The sequence below is a fragment of the Malaclemys terrapin genome, chromosome 12, assembly GCF_027887155.1.
Source record: "Malaclemys terrapin pileata isolate rMalTer1 chromosome 12, rMalTer1.hap1, whole genome shotgun sequence".
Taxonomy (NCBI): Eukaryota; Metazoa; Chordata; order Testudines; family Emydidae; genus Malaclemys; species Malaclemys terrapin.
In genome coordinates this window covers 26,936,338-26,952,544 of record NC_071516.1, presented here as the reverse complement: position 1 = coordinate 26,952,544, position 16,207 = coordinate 26,936,338, and the positions used below count along the sequence as shown (strand labels likewise).

Below are 16,207 nucleotides of genomic sequence, written 5' to 3'. Positions count from 1 at the left end.
CTGGGCGCCATATTTCAGGAAAGGTATGGACAAATTGGAGAAAGTCCAGAGAAGAGCAATAAAAATGATTAAAGATCTAGAAAGCATGACCTATGAGGGAAGATTTAAAAAATTGGGGTTGTTTAGTCTGGAGAAGAGAGGACTGAGAGGGATATAACAGTTTTCAAGTATATAAAAGGTTGTTACAAGGAGGAGGGAGAAAAATTGTTGCTCTTAACCTCTGAGGATAGGACAAGAAGCAATGGGCCTAAATTGCAGCAAGGGCGGTTTAGGTTGGACATTAACAAAAACGTCCCAACTGTCAGAATGGTTAAGCACTGGAATAAATTCCCTAGGGAGGTTGTGGAATCTCCATCATTGGGGATTTTTAAGAGCAGGTTGAACAAACACCTGTCAGGGATGGTCTAGACCATACTTAATCCTGCCTTGAGTGCGGGGGCCTGGACTAGATGACCTCTCGAGGTCCCTTCCAGTTCTATGATTCTGTGTCAAATGTTGGATACTGAGAGTCTGACGTTCAAAAGTGGAGATTAGAACAGTGTTGTATTAAATGATCACCTCTTGGACAGATAGTATTTTAGAATATTTTTCAGAAACTTATTTTCTGTCTTTCCTAAAATAAAAATAATTAGGAGCTATCTTGATGCACTCCAAAGAAAATTCTGATAGTCACTTATGCAGACAGAAACCCAACATGTTCTTAATTCTGAAAAAAGAAACCAAATAACTTACATATTATGTTACATTTAACTTCATGTTCCTCTTCACCTAACTCATGTTCTTTTGGGAAGCAATTTAACCTCTCTATTCAATGCCTTATTTGTGAAATGGGGATGATAATGCTTCCCTAACTTTGTAAGGTGCTGAGAGATACTTTATTAATGCAAACTATTACTGCTCCAGAGGCTTTTCACAGTAATATAACTAATTGGTTAATTTATGGTCATTGATGTTCTTTGTGAAAATAATTGTGTGTAGAAGGTGCACCTACATATCTGTTTTATATTCATTCCTTTTCAGTTTGTGAAAGAAATAGATAATGAGAAGAGAATGCGACTATTGCAGTTTGTTACAGGAACATGCAGATTACCAGTTGGAGGATTTGCTGACCTCATGGGTATGCAGAATAATCCTTCTAATGTATTAGCTCATTTTTGAATAGGACAAAACTGTATTTTGTGATTGTTTATGAACAGCTTCTTTTTGTAATGAATCAAACCAAATATATTTCACTAGCTATTCTCATAATTCCCCATTATATTTCAACCATGACAGGGTGGGAAAAAAAACATACACTGATCTCAAGTGATCCCAGACTTCCTTCAAAACCATTTCTTTTAAATTTGTGCATTTCACCATGTAAATGGTTTGATCTGGCTGGAGATGAGTGATTGGAGGCACACTTCTTATTCTTCTATCGCCAGTAAAGATAATCTTGTCTCTCTGAGGTGCTTCAGATTTGATGTGTAGTATATTATCTACTGCATTAAGGAAAGGAGCTATATCCCACACTTACCCATATTTGCAACTGGCATGAGAATCACTTTAAAATACTTGTTTTTTTATTGCAGGGAGCAATGGACCCCAAAAGTTTTGTATTGAAAAAGTTGGAAAAGAAAACTGGTTACCTAGAAGTCATACTTGGTGAGTACTCATTAGATTAGAATATTATTGTCCTAATAATCCTTGGTTACTGATGGAGTACTTTAATATTTTAGCAAGGGTTAATATAGCAACATTCTGATGCTCAGAAATATCTAGGGGTCCAGAGATTACAAACAAAAATTAACTCTGGCCTGGAATCTGCTTTACAGCCATAATCACCTGTATTCTGCAAATCCTACATTTGCTTTAGCTAAAGTGGAGAATGCCCAGGACCTTTTGGAGTCAGGCCCTAAATAAGTATGGATAATCATTTTGAACTGAATTGTAGTTTAGTGTAGTACCAAAACAATTTTATAGTCTTATTCTAAACCTTAGTGATCCACATATTTGTTTCCAGTGGGTAATCAACCTTTTTTTTTAACTTGATTTACGTTTTTTATTGCCCTCCACTTGTTTTTCTGGCCAGCTGTAGCAAACAATGCCCTCAGCAAAAGTGGAACTGCCTGTAAAAGAAACTGAAGAGCATCACACAATCCTAGTTATTTTTCTTCTACAGCTAGATCCAGATATATAGCATTTCTTCTGTCACTGGTTGTGCCCCAGTTTATAGTTTGGTTCTTGGCATATTTTGATGGACCTGTTAGGAGCCAAGTATTTATATTGCATGAAATTTATTAATGCTTTGGAGTATGGCAGGGAAGGCACAAATGATAGAGACTGCTTTTTGGAGTGTGGTAAGGGGGATACATTGGACTAGTGCTCTGCAGCTGAGATGGGTGTTTCAGTAAAAATAAAGTATTGACACAAAAAATGGAGCCAGGATAGTCAGAAATTATGCATAGCTGTAACTCTGACTTCAAGTTGTTTCTTGGATAGCAATTTCTTCCCTTGTAACTGCACTTTCTATAAATAAAGCTTTAATCTTCGCTCACAGCCAGCTGTCTTCTGTAAGAATATCCTTGGGTAAGTCACCTGCAGTCATTGAACCCCGAACCTCCAGATCTAAAAGTGTGAGCTTCTACTGCTTGAGTTAAAGGATAAAATCTGTTAGCACGAAGCAAAGACCCATAACTCTGTCTGTGTAGTGCAGTCACTATCAGGAGACAGTCTCATTCTGTTAGTGTGGGTTACATAAACATCTGGTCATAGGAATGTCTCAATTAATTGCCAGTTTCGAACGCTGCAAGGGTCCCTGTGGGAATTGTTTTCTACTGTGGTAAATCTTGTGCAAAGATGATTGAATGCCAACAAAGTCTGACTGTTGCCATTTTAACATACTAAATTTGTTCCTTCCTGCATTAAGAGAAGCTCAAATTTCTCATGACTTTAAAGTTTAGTTGATTATTGTATATTGTTAGAATCCTGCCCTTATTCACTCCAAAATAACTTGAACCTTTCAACAGCCAGAACCTGTCTTTAATGTACAGTACGGTCCCCATATTCTGTGGCATTGTGGTACAGTATACTGAAAATTCTATGGCAGCTTCATTACATTTTTTGAAAAATATTGTGAATAAATCTGTTTGTTATGGCATTAAATTCTCCACCTGTGAAGGCATGGGTAGGCAGTTTGGGATTGGATTTAGCTTTATATTCCTGCTAAAATGGTTAGCAGTGAAATAGTTGAGTGTGGACATTGAAACATATAGATGCCAATTTTAGAATCGACATATCATTGAGATAAAGGTCAATTGACACCTCACAAAGCTGCTGTCTGCAAATTGAGGGAGAGAATACTGCTTCTCTTTTATACGTGATTCACATTTTCAAGGTTATTTTCACAAAAATGTATTTAAATGAAAGTTAAAAGTCAGACAAATATACTATGGCAAGGGGTAGTTGTTACTGCAAATTCTACAGCTGCACAACTAGAATACATGGCTATTGTCTAACTTAAGTTTATATACAATTTTTAAATTACTTCCAAAAAAGTCAGCATTAATCTGGTCTCATTCCATCAATCACAATGCATTTTATATTAGAAAAATTCCCCTTTGACTTAAAAAATAAAAACAGAAAAGATGCAACTTACTCTCTTTGGTAGACTCATTCCTTCAGCCATTTTCATTTTTCTCGGGAGGGGGGATAAGTAGTTTTCAGTAGAGTAATATTTCCAGGGCATGCATACACTTTTAAAAGTGACTAATGATTTTGGGTGCCTAGCTTAACACTTTAAAGGGATCTGATTTTCAGAGGATAAGTGCACCAGACTTCTGGAAATCCAGTCTCTTTCAAGTGTGTCAAGATTTGCACCCAAAAATAAAGGCATCTGAAATCACTGGTCACCTTTTAAAAATGTGTAGACCCAGGCTATCTGGATTTTTTTCTTTCTCTATCTAAATATAAAATAAATAGCTGTGTAATAAGTGTGATTTCTACTCTGGATACTGGGGAGTTGAGTACCCTGGATTTATGTTCAAGGTGCATCTGTTAGTAAAATGATTGTTTTTGTTGTGTTTTGATTTTTTTCATTCTTTTTTAGAAGTTGTTTAATTTTTATTTTCAGTTTCAATCGCTTGGACCTGCCACCCTACAAGAGTTATGAGCAGTTGAAGGAAAAATTATTATTTGCAATTGAAGAAACAGAAGGATTTGGGCAAGAGTAATCACATGTGTGAATTTGCACCCTGAAGAACATGAACTTGTGTGATGTACGTTCTTCACTTCCTCTGCTTGTTGCACATCTCATTGTAAAGTAAACTTGACTAGGATTTATTTAAACAATTACTAGTGTGTAAGTAAATGGATGTTATCCTGAGACTTTATCCCCACTAACTCTGGATTTCTACAGAGCCCTTCCAGAAATCAAATCAGCAAATTATTCATCTACAAATGATACCTGACCTAACTAGAGATTTAATACAGCTCTCAGCTCTGCTTTGTTTCACTCTTCATTAATTAGAATGTGTCCTCCTTAATGACCGTTTTTTTTAAAAACTAGTCTGTCTTTCCTTTTTAGTAGCATTTCTTTTGCTACTGATGCACTGGGAAGTCCATTGGTAGCTGCAATGCTGCAGCATCCTCATAAGCCTCTTTACAACAGTGTTATTAGAGCCGGCTTGTAACTACCCTCTGGGTACTATGAGCAAATCCATTGCTTGTGCTGTTGTTTCTTACTCAAGTGTGGCCTGACTGTTTGTTTGTTTTTTTTCCCCCCCTCCTGGAGCTTTTTCACACTTCATCTTCATTCAGATCATTGCTAAGGGGGTGTAGAACTACTGCACATGTCCAGAGTATAGCTTTGTTTTTGTTTTTTTAAATCTGTTAATTCTGGCATGATAACCTGTCTGAGGTTGTTGCTATGTTTGAGCGCCCTCTCCTATCTCAGAAGAATTTTGATCCATTTCCATATAATACACACACTTAACGTCAGATACAATATTAACACTGTGGTACTTCAACACTCATTTTGCAAAAGACGAGACCACCTGGGATTGCAAGTAAATGCACTGAATACATTTGCAAACTGATGTTTCTTGTCAAATGAGTTAATGGAAAGTAGACTTGATGTTGCTATTAAGTGCCCAATCAGATAGTTCTTAGATTTTATCCAGTTGTTGGGAAGAGGTATAGCATGTAACTGGTTTCTAAAACATGGCTATAAAGCAGCCTTGCTTATAATTTTAGTGGAGAACTGATGTACTATAATTGGCTAAGAGATAGTCGGTGCTAGAAAGCTTAGTCAAGGATTGCAGACTTCCAAATGTTGCTATATCACTAAATTCAGTAACTCCGTAGAGGTTAGAACGAATGTGTTCAGACTAACTCAACCCTGAGTTGCTTCTGAGCAGTAACTTCTGTAGTGTGTTTTCTTTCTGATTTGGACGGATAACACCTTTCACTTCCTGTTATAATCTGTTGTATTACAGTTCTCTAGCAGCATACAATAGTATTTTACATTATACTTCCTCTTTTGGAATTAATGCACTTTCTGTAAATGGTCAGCTCTCTCCCTGGCATTCCTCCCTCCAGATGGTTAAACTTCAGTGGGATGAGTTTCTAACTATGGGAAGAGAGATGACACTTGAAATGGCAGTAGTGCATGTTAATGCATACCTGCCACTGTCACAGTGCCCTTTGGAAGGCTTCTAATATTAGAGCTGGAAGAGGACAGATGGGTACTGTCCAATCGAACTTCCATCTCGGAAGAAAATGTTTCCTAACATTTATTGTGAGGGCTTTTCTGTGCCAGATCATGCAAAGGGATCAGTTGTTCCTCAGCATGTGCTTGTAAGAAGGGGGAATGGCTTAGACCTCTGTAGTGTTTTTACTTTCTTTGCCATGCATAGTCCAAGAAATGCATGTAAACATGTTGCTGGTTTTAGAGAAATTGATCCACTTTTAGCTTTTCCCTGGTGGATGAGAAGTAAACTGACTAGCTTACCTGGAGGAATGTCTGCCAACTCCCAAAACATCTGATGGATATCTTACAACATATGGCTCATGGAACAAAAGCCTGATAAATATTTTCTGTTGATAATTCTTATAATGAAGCCTAGCTAGCTAACATATTTACAAGAGAGAGATTAGATTAAGTGAGATAATGTAAGATTAAGCTATGGAAAAAAGTTTTTGTGTTCTGCATAATGATTCATGAATCATGTAGAGACCTAGAAATATTAATGTATAAATATCACCCAAAAGGCTTTCTGCCCTATATTTTTAAAATAAAGAATAGTTATAATTGAAATAGCCATAGCCCTAGTTCTATAGGGTGCGGCTGTTTAATATTTTTATGGTTGAAATGTTTAGTTCAGGAAAAAGGTAAATGCTTGTATATATTTTTGCAGTCCGGGGTCTCACTTACTCCATTTCTTCCTTTAATTTAAATGGCATGTTAATATGTCTTTACTGCTGTATTAGGGAGGGAGAAAGGGGGCTGGATATCCCAAGCACGAGAAGTCATGTTAAAATATTGCAAATAGGGAATACTTCACTGAAAAATTAATATGTAAAATGAAATATTGCATTTTGGCCAAAATGTTAACATTTAAAAATAGGTTTATAGTAAGTGTTAAATTAGCAATATTTCTGAAAACAGAACTAAAAATTGCTTTTAAAATACATTTTGCTTTGTAAGCATTGTAAATGGTAACAAATCTGTTAATTTTTTACAGCATGTTATGTTGAAATAAAAAGGAATTAATATGAGCAATTAATGCACTCTTCTGCTCTTTATGGGGACCTGGGGAAAACATCATGTGCATAAGCACACAATTTGGCATACCGCGTGATGGGTAGAGTGAATTTTGACTCCGATCTTCGGTAGAGATCAATGAACATGTATATGCCTTTCTTACGTTGATTTAGCAGCCTGTAAATTGCAGGAAACTGACACTTTGTCTCTACTGTATGCATGTGAGAATGTACGTGGATCCAGTTATATAAGATTTACCATAACTCTATTTGGGATTTTGCTTTATGAAAATGTTAATTTTCCCATAACAATTTTGATCCACTGATCTTGCGGCTAACACAGTCTAATATTTCTGGGTAGTTCAGAAAATGTTAACATATTAATGAAATATGTCGTAAAAGGGTCATTACTTAAATTTGCTGCAGTATAAATAGGGCCCTACCAAATTCATGGTCCATTTTGGTAAATTTCACGGTTATAGGATTTTTAAAATCATAAATTTCATTATTTCAGCTATTTAAATCTGAAATTTCACGGTGTTGTAATTGTAGGGGGCTGACCCAAAAAGGAGTTGTGGGGTGGTCGCAAGGTTATTGTAGCGAGGGTTGCGGTAATGCTACCCTTACTTCTGTGCTGCTGCTGGTGGCGGCGCTGCCTTCAGACCTGGGCAGTTGGAGAGCAGCAGCTGCTGGCCGGGAACTTGTCTGTGTAGACAGAGCCGCTGCCAGCAGCAGGGCAGAAGTAAGGATGGCCTGGTATGGTATTGCTACGCTTGCTTCTGCACTGCTGTCTGCAGAGCTGGGCCCTCAGTCAGCAGACACCACGCTCCAGCCACCCAGCTCTGAAGGCAGCAGCAGAGAAGTAACGGTGGCATGGTATGGTATTGCCACCCTTACTTCTGCACTGCTGCTTGCGGAGCGCTGCCTTCAGAGCTGGGCACCTGGCCAACAGCCGCCGCTCTCCAGCCGCCCAGCTCTGAAGGCAGCGCAGAAGTAAGGGTGGCAATACAGCAACCTCCCTAAAATAACCTTGTGACCCCCTGCAACTCCCTTTTGGGTCAGGACCCCCAATTTGAGAAACATTGGTCTCATCTGTGAAATCCCTTTCGTATAAGGTACAAGCACATAAAAAGACCAAATTTCACCAGGGGGGAGGAGAGAGAGAGGGGTTGGGGAGACAAGATTTCACAGTCCATGATGGGTTTTTGTGATGGCCATGAATTTGGTAGGGCCCTAAGTATAACATTTTATATATATAATATATATATATATATATTAATTTATCCAGTTGATTTGTGTAAAAGAAAAAATAATTTGTGACCACATATATTGCAGTTTTTAATATATGGCAAAAAAGCAAACTGGTGTATAACTCCGGGGTATAACTCGGCATTTATTTGCTTCATGTTTTCCTAACACTCTGCACTGGATTTGTAATCTAAACATCTTCCACGCTGTTGGTATCTCCAGCCCCCCTTCCTGTTTTTGTGTGTGTGGTGGCTTTTCATTTTCTTTCAGAATCAGAGTGTGTGAATATGTGCCCTAGTGAACTAGTATATGCACTAGCATCATCAGCACTGGATTGTAAAGTACTGTACTGAAATTCCATTGTTGAATTTTCCTTGAACTTGTAATTTCAAATACTCAGGTAACTGTAAAAGTATCTCAGAAAGTTAAATTCTTTTATAAAAGTACTTCAAGAACTGGTCTTCCTGTCATCATTTCCTTTCCTGATATGAAACTTGCGTTTGTAATTGCATGTTCCCTTTAGCAATGGAAGCTGTAAGGTTGGTTTGTTGGCAGTTCACTTCTACGAACAGTTCTGCCATTGTTAATCTCAGAGAAACTCAGCAAGGTGATTATATTATTGCGGGTCTTATGATGGGATATGTGGCTGTGATGAAACCAATGTCCTGACTTTTAGGGATTTTATTTAAAGTTTAGTGCTACACCTGGATCCCATGCCTAGAGCATAGTGAGAATAGTGGTCCGAAGAAGCAAGGTCTGGGTCACTGGGCTGCTCGGAGGGAAGCGGAAAGGCATTGGGGGAGGGGGGGGTTAGGATTAAATGAGCTGTTGTACACCTTGGCTCTACACTACAGAAGTAACCAAGGTGAAATATGATTGTGATCCAACTGTTCATAATTTCTTCTTGCCTGTGTGGACAGGAGGGGGAAAAGATCTACTAAGGAACAAAGCTTTAGTGTAAGAATCTCCCCAGGGTTGAATCTCAGTCTCTCAGTGGGACCACAGCAGAGTTTATAGTACTAATCTTACTTAAACTTGGTAACTTCTGTAATGTAGAGAAGGCCTTAGATGCAGCCCTCATCTTTTTCAAGATTTGCCATGACCTGAGATTTTGCTGTTTCTGTGATGAAGCCTCTGCTCCTTAGTTCTTTATTTATAAAAATGAAGTGAAAAAAAATTGTTTTAGTGGGTATAGTTGCCCTTTTTTGTTTTTCTTGCACATAACCACCTGGTTTGGTATAAAAATGGCACAATTGAGTCTCCTCAGGAGTGACCCAAGACCAGAATACCAAGGGTGTGGCAGACCAAGTACATATGGGATGAGAAGTGAAGATGAAGACACACAAGATTGCAATAGGAGAGGGGTGTTGCAGTCCAGGAATGAGGTGCATTATCCTGCACTAGAGATGGCAACTAATTTAATTAGATTCAGTCTAATTAGTCTAATTTCAATTAGTTATGTAATTACATTCTTTGCTATGATTTAGCACTGCACTTCTGGGCTGATGAGATAATGAGATTCTTCGCGTGATTGCTATATCAATTCCAATTAGGTGTGTGCATGCCACATGCAGTGTCATTGGAACGTTTTTCCTCTAGCAGCACCCCTTGGGTCGGCTGTGGAGCCCCCTGGAGTGGTGCCTCCATGGTGCTGCCTCAGTTCCTTCTTACCGCCAGTGACGGTCGTTGGAACTGTGGTGTCTTGCTTTGCAAGCTCTTCACTTTTCCCTAGCTTCTCTTTCAGACTGTTTGTATTTTACAGTTGTTCAGTTAGTTCTGATCACCTTCACACAGTAGGTCCCGATCTCTGCACCGTTCCAGCTCATTGCGCGGACCCCTCTGGTGGGACTGTTCCAGGTTGTGGCACCATGGCGGTCCCGGTCCCTGTCTTCGGACTCTGAAACGGGGCTCAAATATTCACAGTGGCCCCAGCACGGGAGAGACCTGACATCGGTGCAGGGCCATGGCCTGCGCAGTGGCACGGGCCAGCACAGTGGCCATTTTGGACCCCATGGATGTACCACCAGGCCCAGGGTGCCCAGTCCAAGGTCTCAGGCTCAGTGGCAGTGGCCAGTTGCCCCACCCCAGGGGTGCAGAGGAGTCGGCGGGCGCACCACCTCCTCTGAAACCCACCCCAGTTCCTGAGCCAGACCCTGGAGTGGCTGGCACGGAGCTAGAGGCGGGGCAGGAGGTCCCCGAGGACCAAGAGGGTCCGGAGGACCCAGTTCCCCCAATAGCATCCTCGTCATCCTCCCCAGATGAGGCAGTGGTGGGCACCTCCATCTCGGGACCACCCTCTATAGATAGCTGTGCCCGCCAGGAACTCCTGCTCAGGGTGGCACGGAATATGAACCTGCAGGCTGAGGAGGTAGAGTCAGAGGACCCTATGGTGGACATCCTGGCACCAGCAGGACCATCCAGGGTCTCTCTACCTCTCATCAAAACTATACAAGCCAATGCAAAGACCATTTGGCAGACCCTGGCCTCCATCCCGTCCATCGCTAAGGGTGTGGAGAGGAAGTACTTCATGCCCTCCAAGGGGTTCAACTACCTGTTCACATGCCCATAGCCTTGCTCGTTGGTAGTGTTAGCAGTAAATGAGAGAGAGAGGCAGGGTCAGCAATCCCCAGCACCTAAATCTAAGGACACGAAGTGCCTGGATTTATTCGGATGCAAAGTTTACTCCGTGGGTAGGGTTACCATTCGTCCGGATTTACCCGGACATGTCCTCCTTTTCGCGCTATAAATAGCGTCCGGGGGGAATTTGTAAAGCACTCACAATGTCCGGGATTTCCCCCTCCCCCGGCAGAGCGAGCGGCTGGGAGGGCTGCAGAAAAATCCCGGGCTGGACTCCTGAGCAGCTGTAGAGGAGCCGGAGCCGCCCTGCATTCTGAGTTGGCCTCTCCTGCAACCCGGTCCGGCAGCACTGTGCAGGGCCAGGGACCGGGTTTTGTTGTGCAGGGCCAGGGACCCGGTTTTGTTGTGCTGGGAAGCGCAGCCACGTGTCCGGCTCGGCTCGCACAGAGCCCAACACCCTGTTCTGAGCAGCAGGGTAAGGGGGACCGGGGGCAGGAAGGTTCTGGAGGGGGCAGTCAAGAAACGGGGGGGGCTTTTGGGGGGGGGGGTGGAGAAAGTTTTGGGCAGTCAGGGTACAGGTAGGGGGTAGGGTCCTGGGGGGCAGTTGGGGGGGGTCTTAGGAGGGGGCAGTTAGGGGACAAGGAACAGGGAGGCTTAGGGGTGGGGTTCTGGAGGGCAGTTAGGAGCAGGGGTCCCAGGAAGGGGCAGTCAGGGGACAAGGAGCAGGGGGGTGGGGAGCTGGGAGTTCTGGGGGGGGGGCTGTCAGGGGGCAGGAGTGGGGAGAGGGATTGGAGCAGTCAGGGGACAGGGAGCAGAGAGGTTTAGATGGGTTGGGAGTTCTGGGGGGGGCTGTCAAGGGGGCAGGAGTGGGGAGAGGGATCGGAGCAGTCAGGGGACAGGGAGCAGAGAGGTTTAGATGGGTTGGGAGTTCTGGGGGGGGCTGTCAAGGGGGCAGGAGTGGGGAGAGGGATCGGAGCAGTCAGGGGACAGGGAGCAGAGAGGTTTAGATGGGTTGGGAGTTCTGGGGGGGGTTGTCGGGGCAGGAGTGCGGAGAGGGATCGGAGCAGTCAGGGGACAGGGAGCAGAGGGGTTTAGATGGGTTGGGAGTTCGGGGGGGGGCTGTCAGGGGGTGGGGAGTGGTTGGATGGGGCGTGGGAGTCCCAGGGGTCTGTCTGGGGGTGGGGGTGTGGATAAGGGTTGGGGCAGTCAGGGGACAAGAGGCAGGGAGGCTTAGATAGGGAGTGGAGTCCTGGGGGGCAGTTAGGGGCAGGGGTCCCAGGAGGGGGCAGTCAGGGGACAAGGAACGGGGGAGGGTTGGGGGTTCTGGGGGGGCGGGAAGTGGGAGGGGCAGGGGCGGGGCTAGGGCGGGGCTCCTCCCGTCCTCTTTTTTGCTTGCTGAAATATGGTAACCCTATCCGTGGGGGGCTTGCAACTCAGGATCAGCCAATCCTGAGCAGGTACAGTTTTAACTCCTGGAACTCAATGCTGAATTTTAGGGACCTGGTACCAGCAGAATCCAGGGAGGAGTTTGGAGCGATAGTCGAGGAGGGCAAGGCAGTGGCATGGACCTCTTTACAGGCCTCACTGGATGCTGCGGACTCAGCAGCGCACATACTACACTGAGTATGGTGAGAGACTGTGCCACACACTCTCAAAGAAATTGAGGAACCACCTGATCAGCATCCTTTACAGCAGACAGGAGAAGATCAAGAATGAGCTCTCAGAACTGGAGACTCTCATACAATACCAGCCTTCTACACAAACTTCAACGTGGCTGGACTTTACAAAAATGAGACAAGCCATTTACAATGCACATTTCACTTCTCTACAGAGGAAAAAGGACTGTAAGCTATCTAAACTAATACCTGCCACTGGGGGCTATAACAATGGTACCCTCAACTCATCTAACAACATTGTCAATCTTTCCAACCACACACTTAGCCCAGCAGAAGAGTCTGTCCTATCTCGGGGACTCTCTTTCTGTCCCACCATCCCCACGAACATGATACAGTTCTGCGGTGATTTGGAAGCCTACTTTCGTCGTCTCCGACTCAAGGAATATTTTCAACGCACCACTGAACAGTGCACTGACCCACAGGAACCTTCCTACCAACACTACAAGAAGAGGAACTCTGCGTGGACTCCTCCTGATGGTCGAAATGACAGACTGGACCTCTACATAGAGTGTTTCCGCAGACGCGCACAGGCTGAAATTGTGGACAAACAACATCACTTGTCCCATAACCTCAGCCGTACAGAACGCAATGCCATCCACAGCCTCAGAAACAACTCTGACATTATCATCAAAGGAGCTGACAAAGGAGGTGCTGTAGTCATAATGAACAGGTCAGATTATGAACAGGAGGCTGCCAGGCAACTCTCCAAGACCACATTCTACAGGCCACTATCCTCTGATCCTACTGAGGAATACCAAAAGAAACTACACCATCTGCTCAAGAAACTCCCAGCTACAGTACAGGAACAAATCTACATGGACACACCCCCAGAACCCCGACCAGGGGTATTCTATCTGCTACCCAAGATCCATAAACCCGGAAACCCTGGACGCCCCATCATCTCAGGCATTGGTACTCTGACAGCAGGATTATCTGGCTATTTGGACACTCTCCTCAGACCCTATGCTACCAGCACTCCCAGCTATCTTCGAGACACCACCGACTTCCTGAGGAAACTACAGTGCATTGACGTTCTTCCTGAAAACACCATCCTGGCCACCATGGATGTAGAAGCACTTTATACCAATATTCCACATGAGGATGGACTACAAGCTGTCAGGAACAGTATCCCTGATGAGGCCACAGCAAGCCTGGTGGCTGAGCTTTGTGACTTTGTCCTCACCCACAACCACTTCAGATTTGGGGACAACTTATACCTTCAAGTCAGTGGCACTGCTATGGGTACCCGCATGGCCCCACAGTATGCCAACATTTTTATGGCTGACTTAGAACAACGCTTCCTCAGCTCTCGTCCCCTAGTGCCCCTCCTCTACTTGCGCTACATTGATGACATCTTCATCATATGGACCCACGGAAAGGAGGCCCTTGAAGAATTCCACCTGGACTTCAACAATTTCCACCCCACCATCAACCTCAGCCTGGACCAGTCCACACAAGAGATCCACTTCCTGGACACTACAGTACAAATAAGTGATGGTCACATAAACACCACCCTATACCGGAAGCCTACTGACCGCTATACGTACCTACATGCCTCCAGCTTCCATCCAAGACACATCATACGATCCATTGTCTACAGCCAAGCCCTAAGATACAACCGAATTTGCTCCAACCCCTCAGACAGAGACAAACACCTACAAGATCTTTATCAAGCATTCGTAAAACTACAATACCCACCTGGGGAAGTGAGGAAACAGATTGACAGAGCAAGACGGGTACCCAGAAATCACCTACTACAGGACAGGCCCAACAAGGACAATAACAGAACACCACTGGCCATCACATACAGCCCCCAGCTAAAACCTCTCCAGCGCATTATCCACGACCTACAACCTATCCTGGAAAATGATCCCTCACTCTCACAGACCTTGGGAGGCAGGCCAGTCCTTGCTTACAGACAACCCCCCAACCTGAAGCAAATACTCACCAGCAACTACACACCACACCACAGAAACACCAACCCAGGAACCTATCCCTGTAGCAAACCTCGTTGCCTACTCTGTCCCCATATCTACTCTGGCAACAGCATCAGAGGACCCAACCACATCAGCCACACCATCAGGGGCTCATTCACCTGCACATCCACTAATGTCATATATGCCATCATGTGCCAGCAATGCCCCTCTGCCATGTACATTGGCCAAACCGGACAGTCCCTCCGCAAAAGAATAAATGGACACAAATCGGACATCAGGAATGGTAACATACACAAGCCAGTAAGTGAACACTTCAATCTTCCTTGTCATTCTATCACAGATTTAAAAGTCACTGTCATTGAACAAAAAAACTTCAGAAACAGACTTCAAAGAGAAACAGCAGAACTAAAATTCATTTGCAAATTCAACACCATTAATCTGGGCTTGAATAGGGATTGGGAGTGGCTGGCTCACTACAGAAGCAGCTTTTCCTCTCCTGGAATTGACACCTCCTCATCTATTATTGGGAGTGGACTACATCCACCCTGATTGAATTGGCCTTGTCAATACTGGTTCGCCACTTGTGAAGTAACTCCCTGCTCTCCATGTGTCTGTATATAATGCCTGCATCTGTAGCTTTCACTCTATGCATCCGAAGAAGTGAGGTTTTTACTCACGAAAGCTTATGCCCAAATAAATCTGTTAGTCTTTAAGGTGCCACCAGACTCTTTGTTGTTCTTGTCCTCAGGGATAGCTATGCGGCGTAGTTCATGGCTGCAGGCCTCAGGGCTCCCACCCGAGGTTCAACAAACTATGCAAGACCTACACTTTGAGGGGGTGGGCCTGTTTGCCGAACAGACTGACTCCAGACTACATAACCTCAAAGACTCCAGGGCGACAGTGAAATCTTTGGCTATGCATACTGCGGCAACCCAACAAAAGCCTTTTAAGCCCCAACCACCGCAACCGCGCCCATATCCTCGGCTAAGGCAGGATTTTTACAGGCGCCGGGGTAGGAATGACAGGCATAAGCTTTCCCATCCCCCAGCAGAGCCAGGGGCCGACTAAGTCTTCGTCGGGTTCAAAACAGACATTTTGAAGATGTGCCTAAGGACGGAGCACCTGTCTCAATGCCTGATCCTTCCCAGTGTTTTTTTAATCATCTATCTCACTTCTATCGTGCGTGGTCCCAAATAACTTTGGACCGCTGGGTTCTCCGCGTGGTAGAAGTGGGATATTCTCTCCAATTCTGCTCCTACCCTCCCTCCCACCCACCTTCCCTGTCCCTCTTCAGGGACCCTTCTCACGAGCAACTCCTTATCCAGGAGGTGCAGGGTGGAACCTGGTCCTTGCCCCTCTGCCAGGAGGCCCTCAGACTCTGGGAATTCTGTATAACCCACCCCATTCACCTGGAAGCGTCATATCTGCCAGGAGTCCAGAACGTACTAGCAGACCGCCTCAGCAGGTTCTTTCACAGGCATGAGTGGTCCAGCCAGCCAGACGTCATTCACTCCATTTTCCAGAGGTGGGGGTTTCCCCAAGTTAACCTGTTGGCCACTCAGAGCAACTGGAAGTGCCCAATGTTTTGCTCCTTCCAGAAAAGCAGCCCGGGCTTAATCGCGGACACATTCCTGCTACGCTAGGGAGGCAGTCTCCTCTACGCCTTTCCCCCAATCCCTGCCATACACAAGGTCCTGTTCAAGATCCGCAGAGATGGAGCGGAAATAATTCTGGTGGCACCAGCATGGCCTGGACAACACTGGTACATCACGCTTATGGATCTGTTGGTCGATGCCCAGTCACATTGCTGCTCCTCCCTGACCTAATCACTCAGGACCACGGTCCCTCCACCTCATGGCTTGGAAGCTTCATGGCTGAACCCCATGGAGCTTCTGTGCTCAAAGAAGGTAAGGGAGGTCTTACTCAGCAGCAGAGGGCCACATATCTGGCGAAGTGGAAGAGGTTCACTTGACCAATGTCATACACACCCACTTTAGGCGCCGTTACCTCTTATTCTGGAGTACCTCT

At 44.5% G+C, this 16,207-nt stretch overlaps 1 protein-coding gene across 2 annotated transcripts in view; it reads left to right on the top strand.

Annotated features, from left to right (window-relative positions):
• Nucleotides 1–8,444, top strand: part of ITCH (itchy E3 ubiquitin protein ligase) — a 108,585-nt gene extending 100,141 nt beyond the window's left edge. For both annotated transcript variants that reach the window (XM_054045447.1, XM_054045449.1), the window contains 3 exons: nt 1,021–1,117; nt 1,572–1,644; nt 4,112–8,444. In XM_054045447.1, coding sequence (XP_053901422.1) covers nt 1,021–1,117; nt 1,572–1,644; nt 4,112–4,211 — 270 coding nt within the window. In that variant the 3' untranslated portion in view covers nt 4,212–8,444. The remainder of the gene's footprint in view (nt 1–1,020; nt 1,118–1,571; nt 1,645–4,111) is intronic.
• Nucleotides 8,445–16,207: the final 7,763 nt, after the last annotated feature.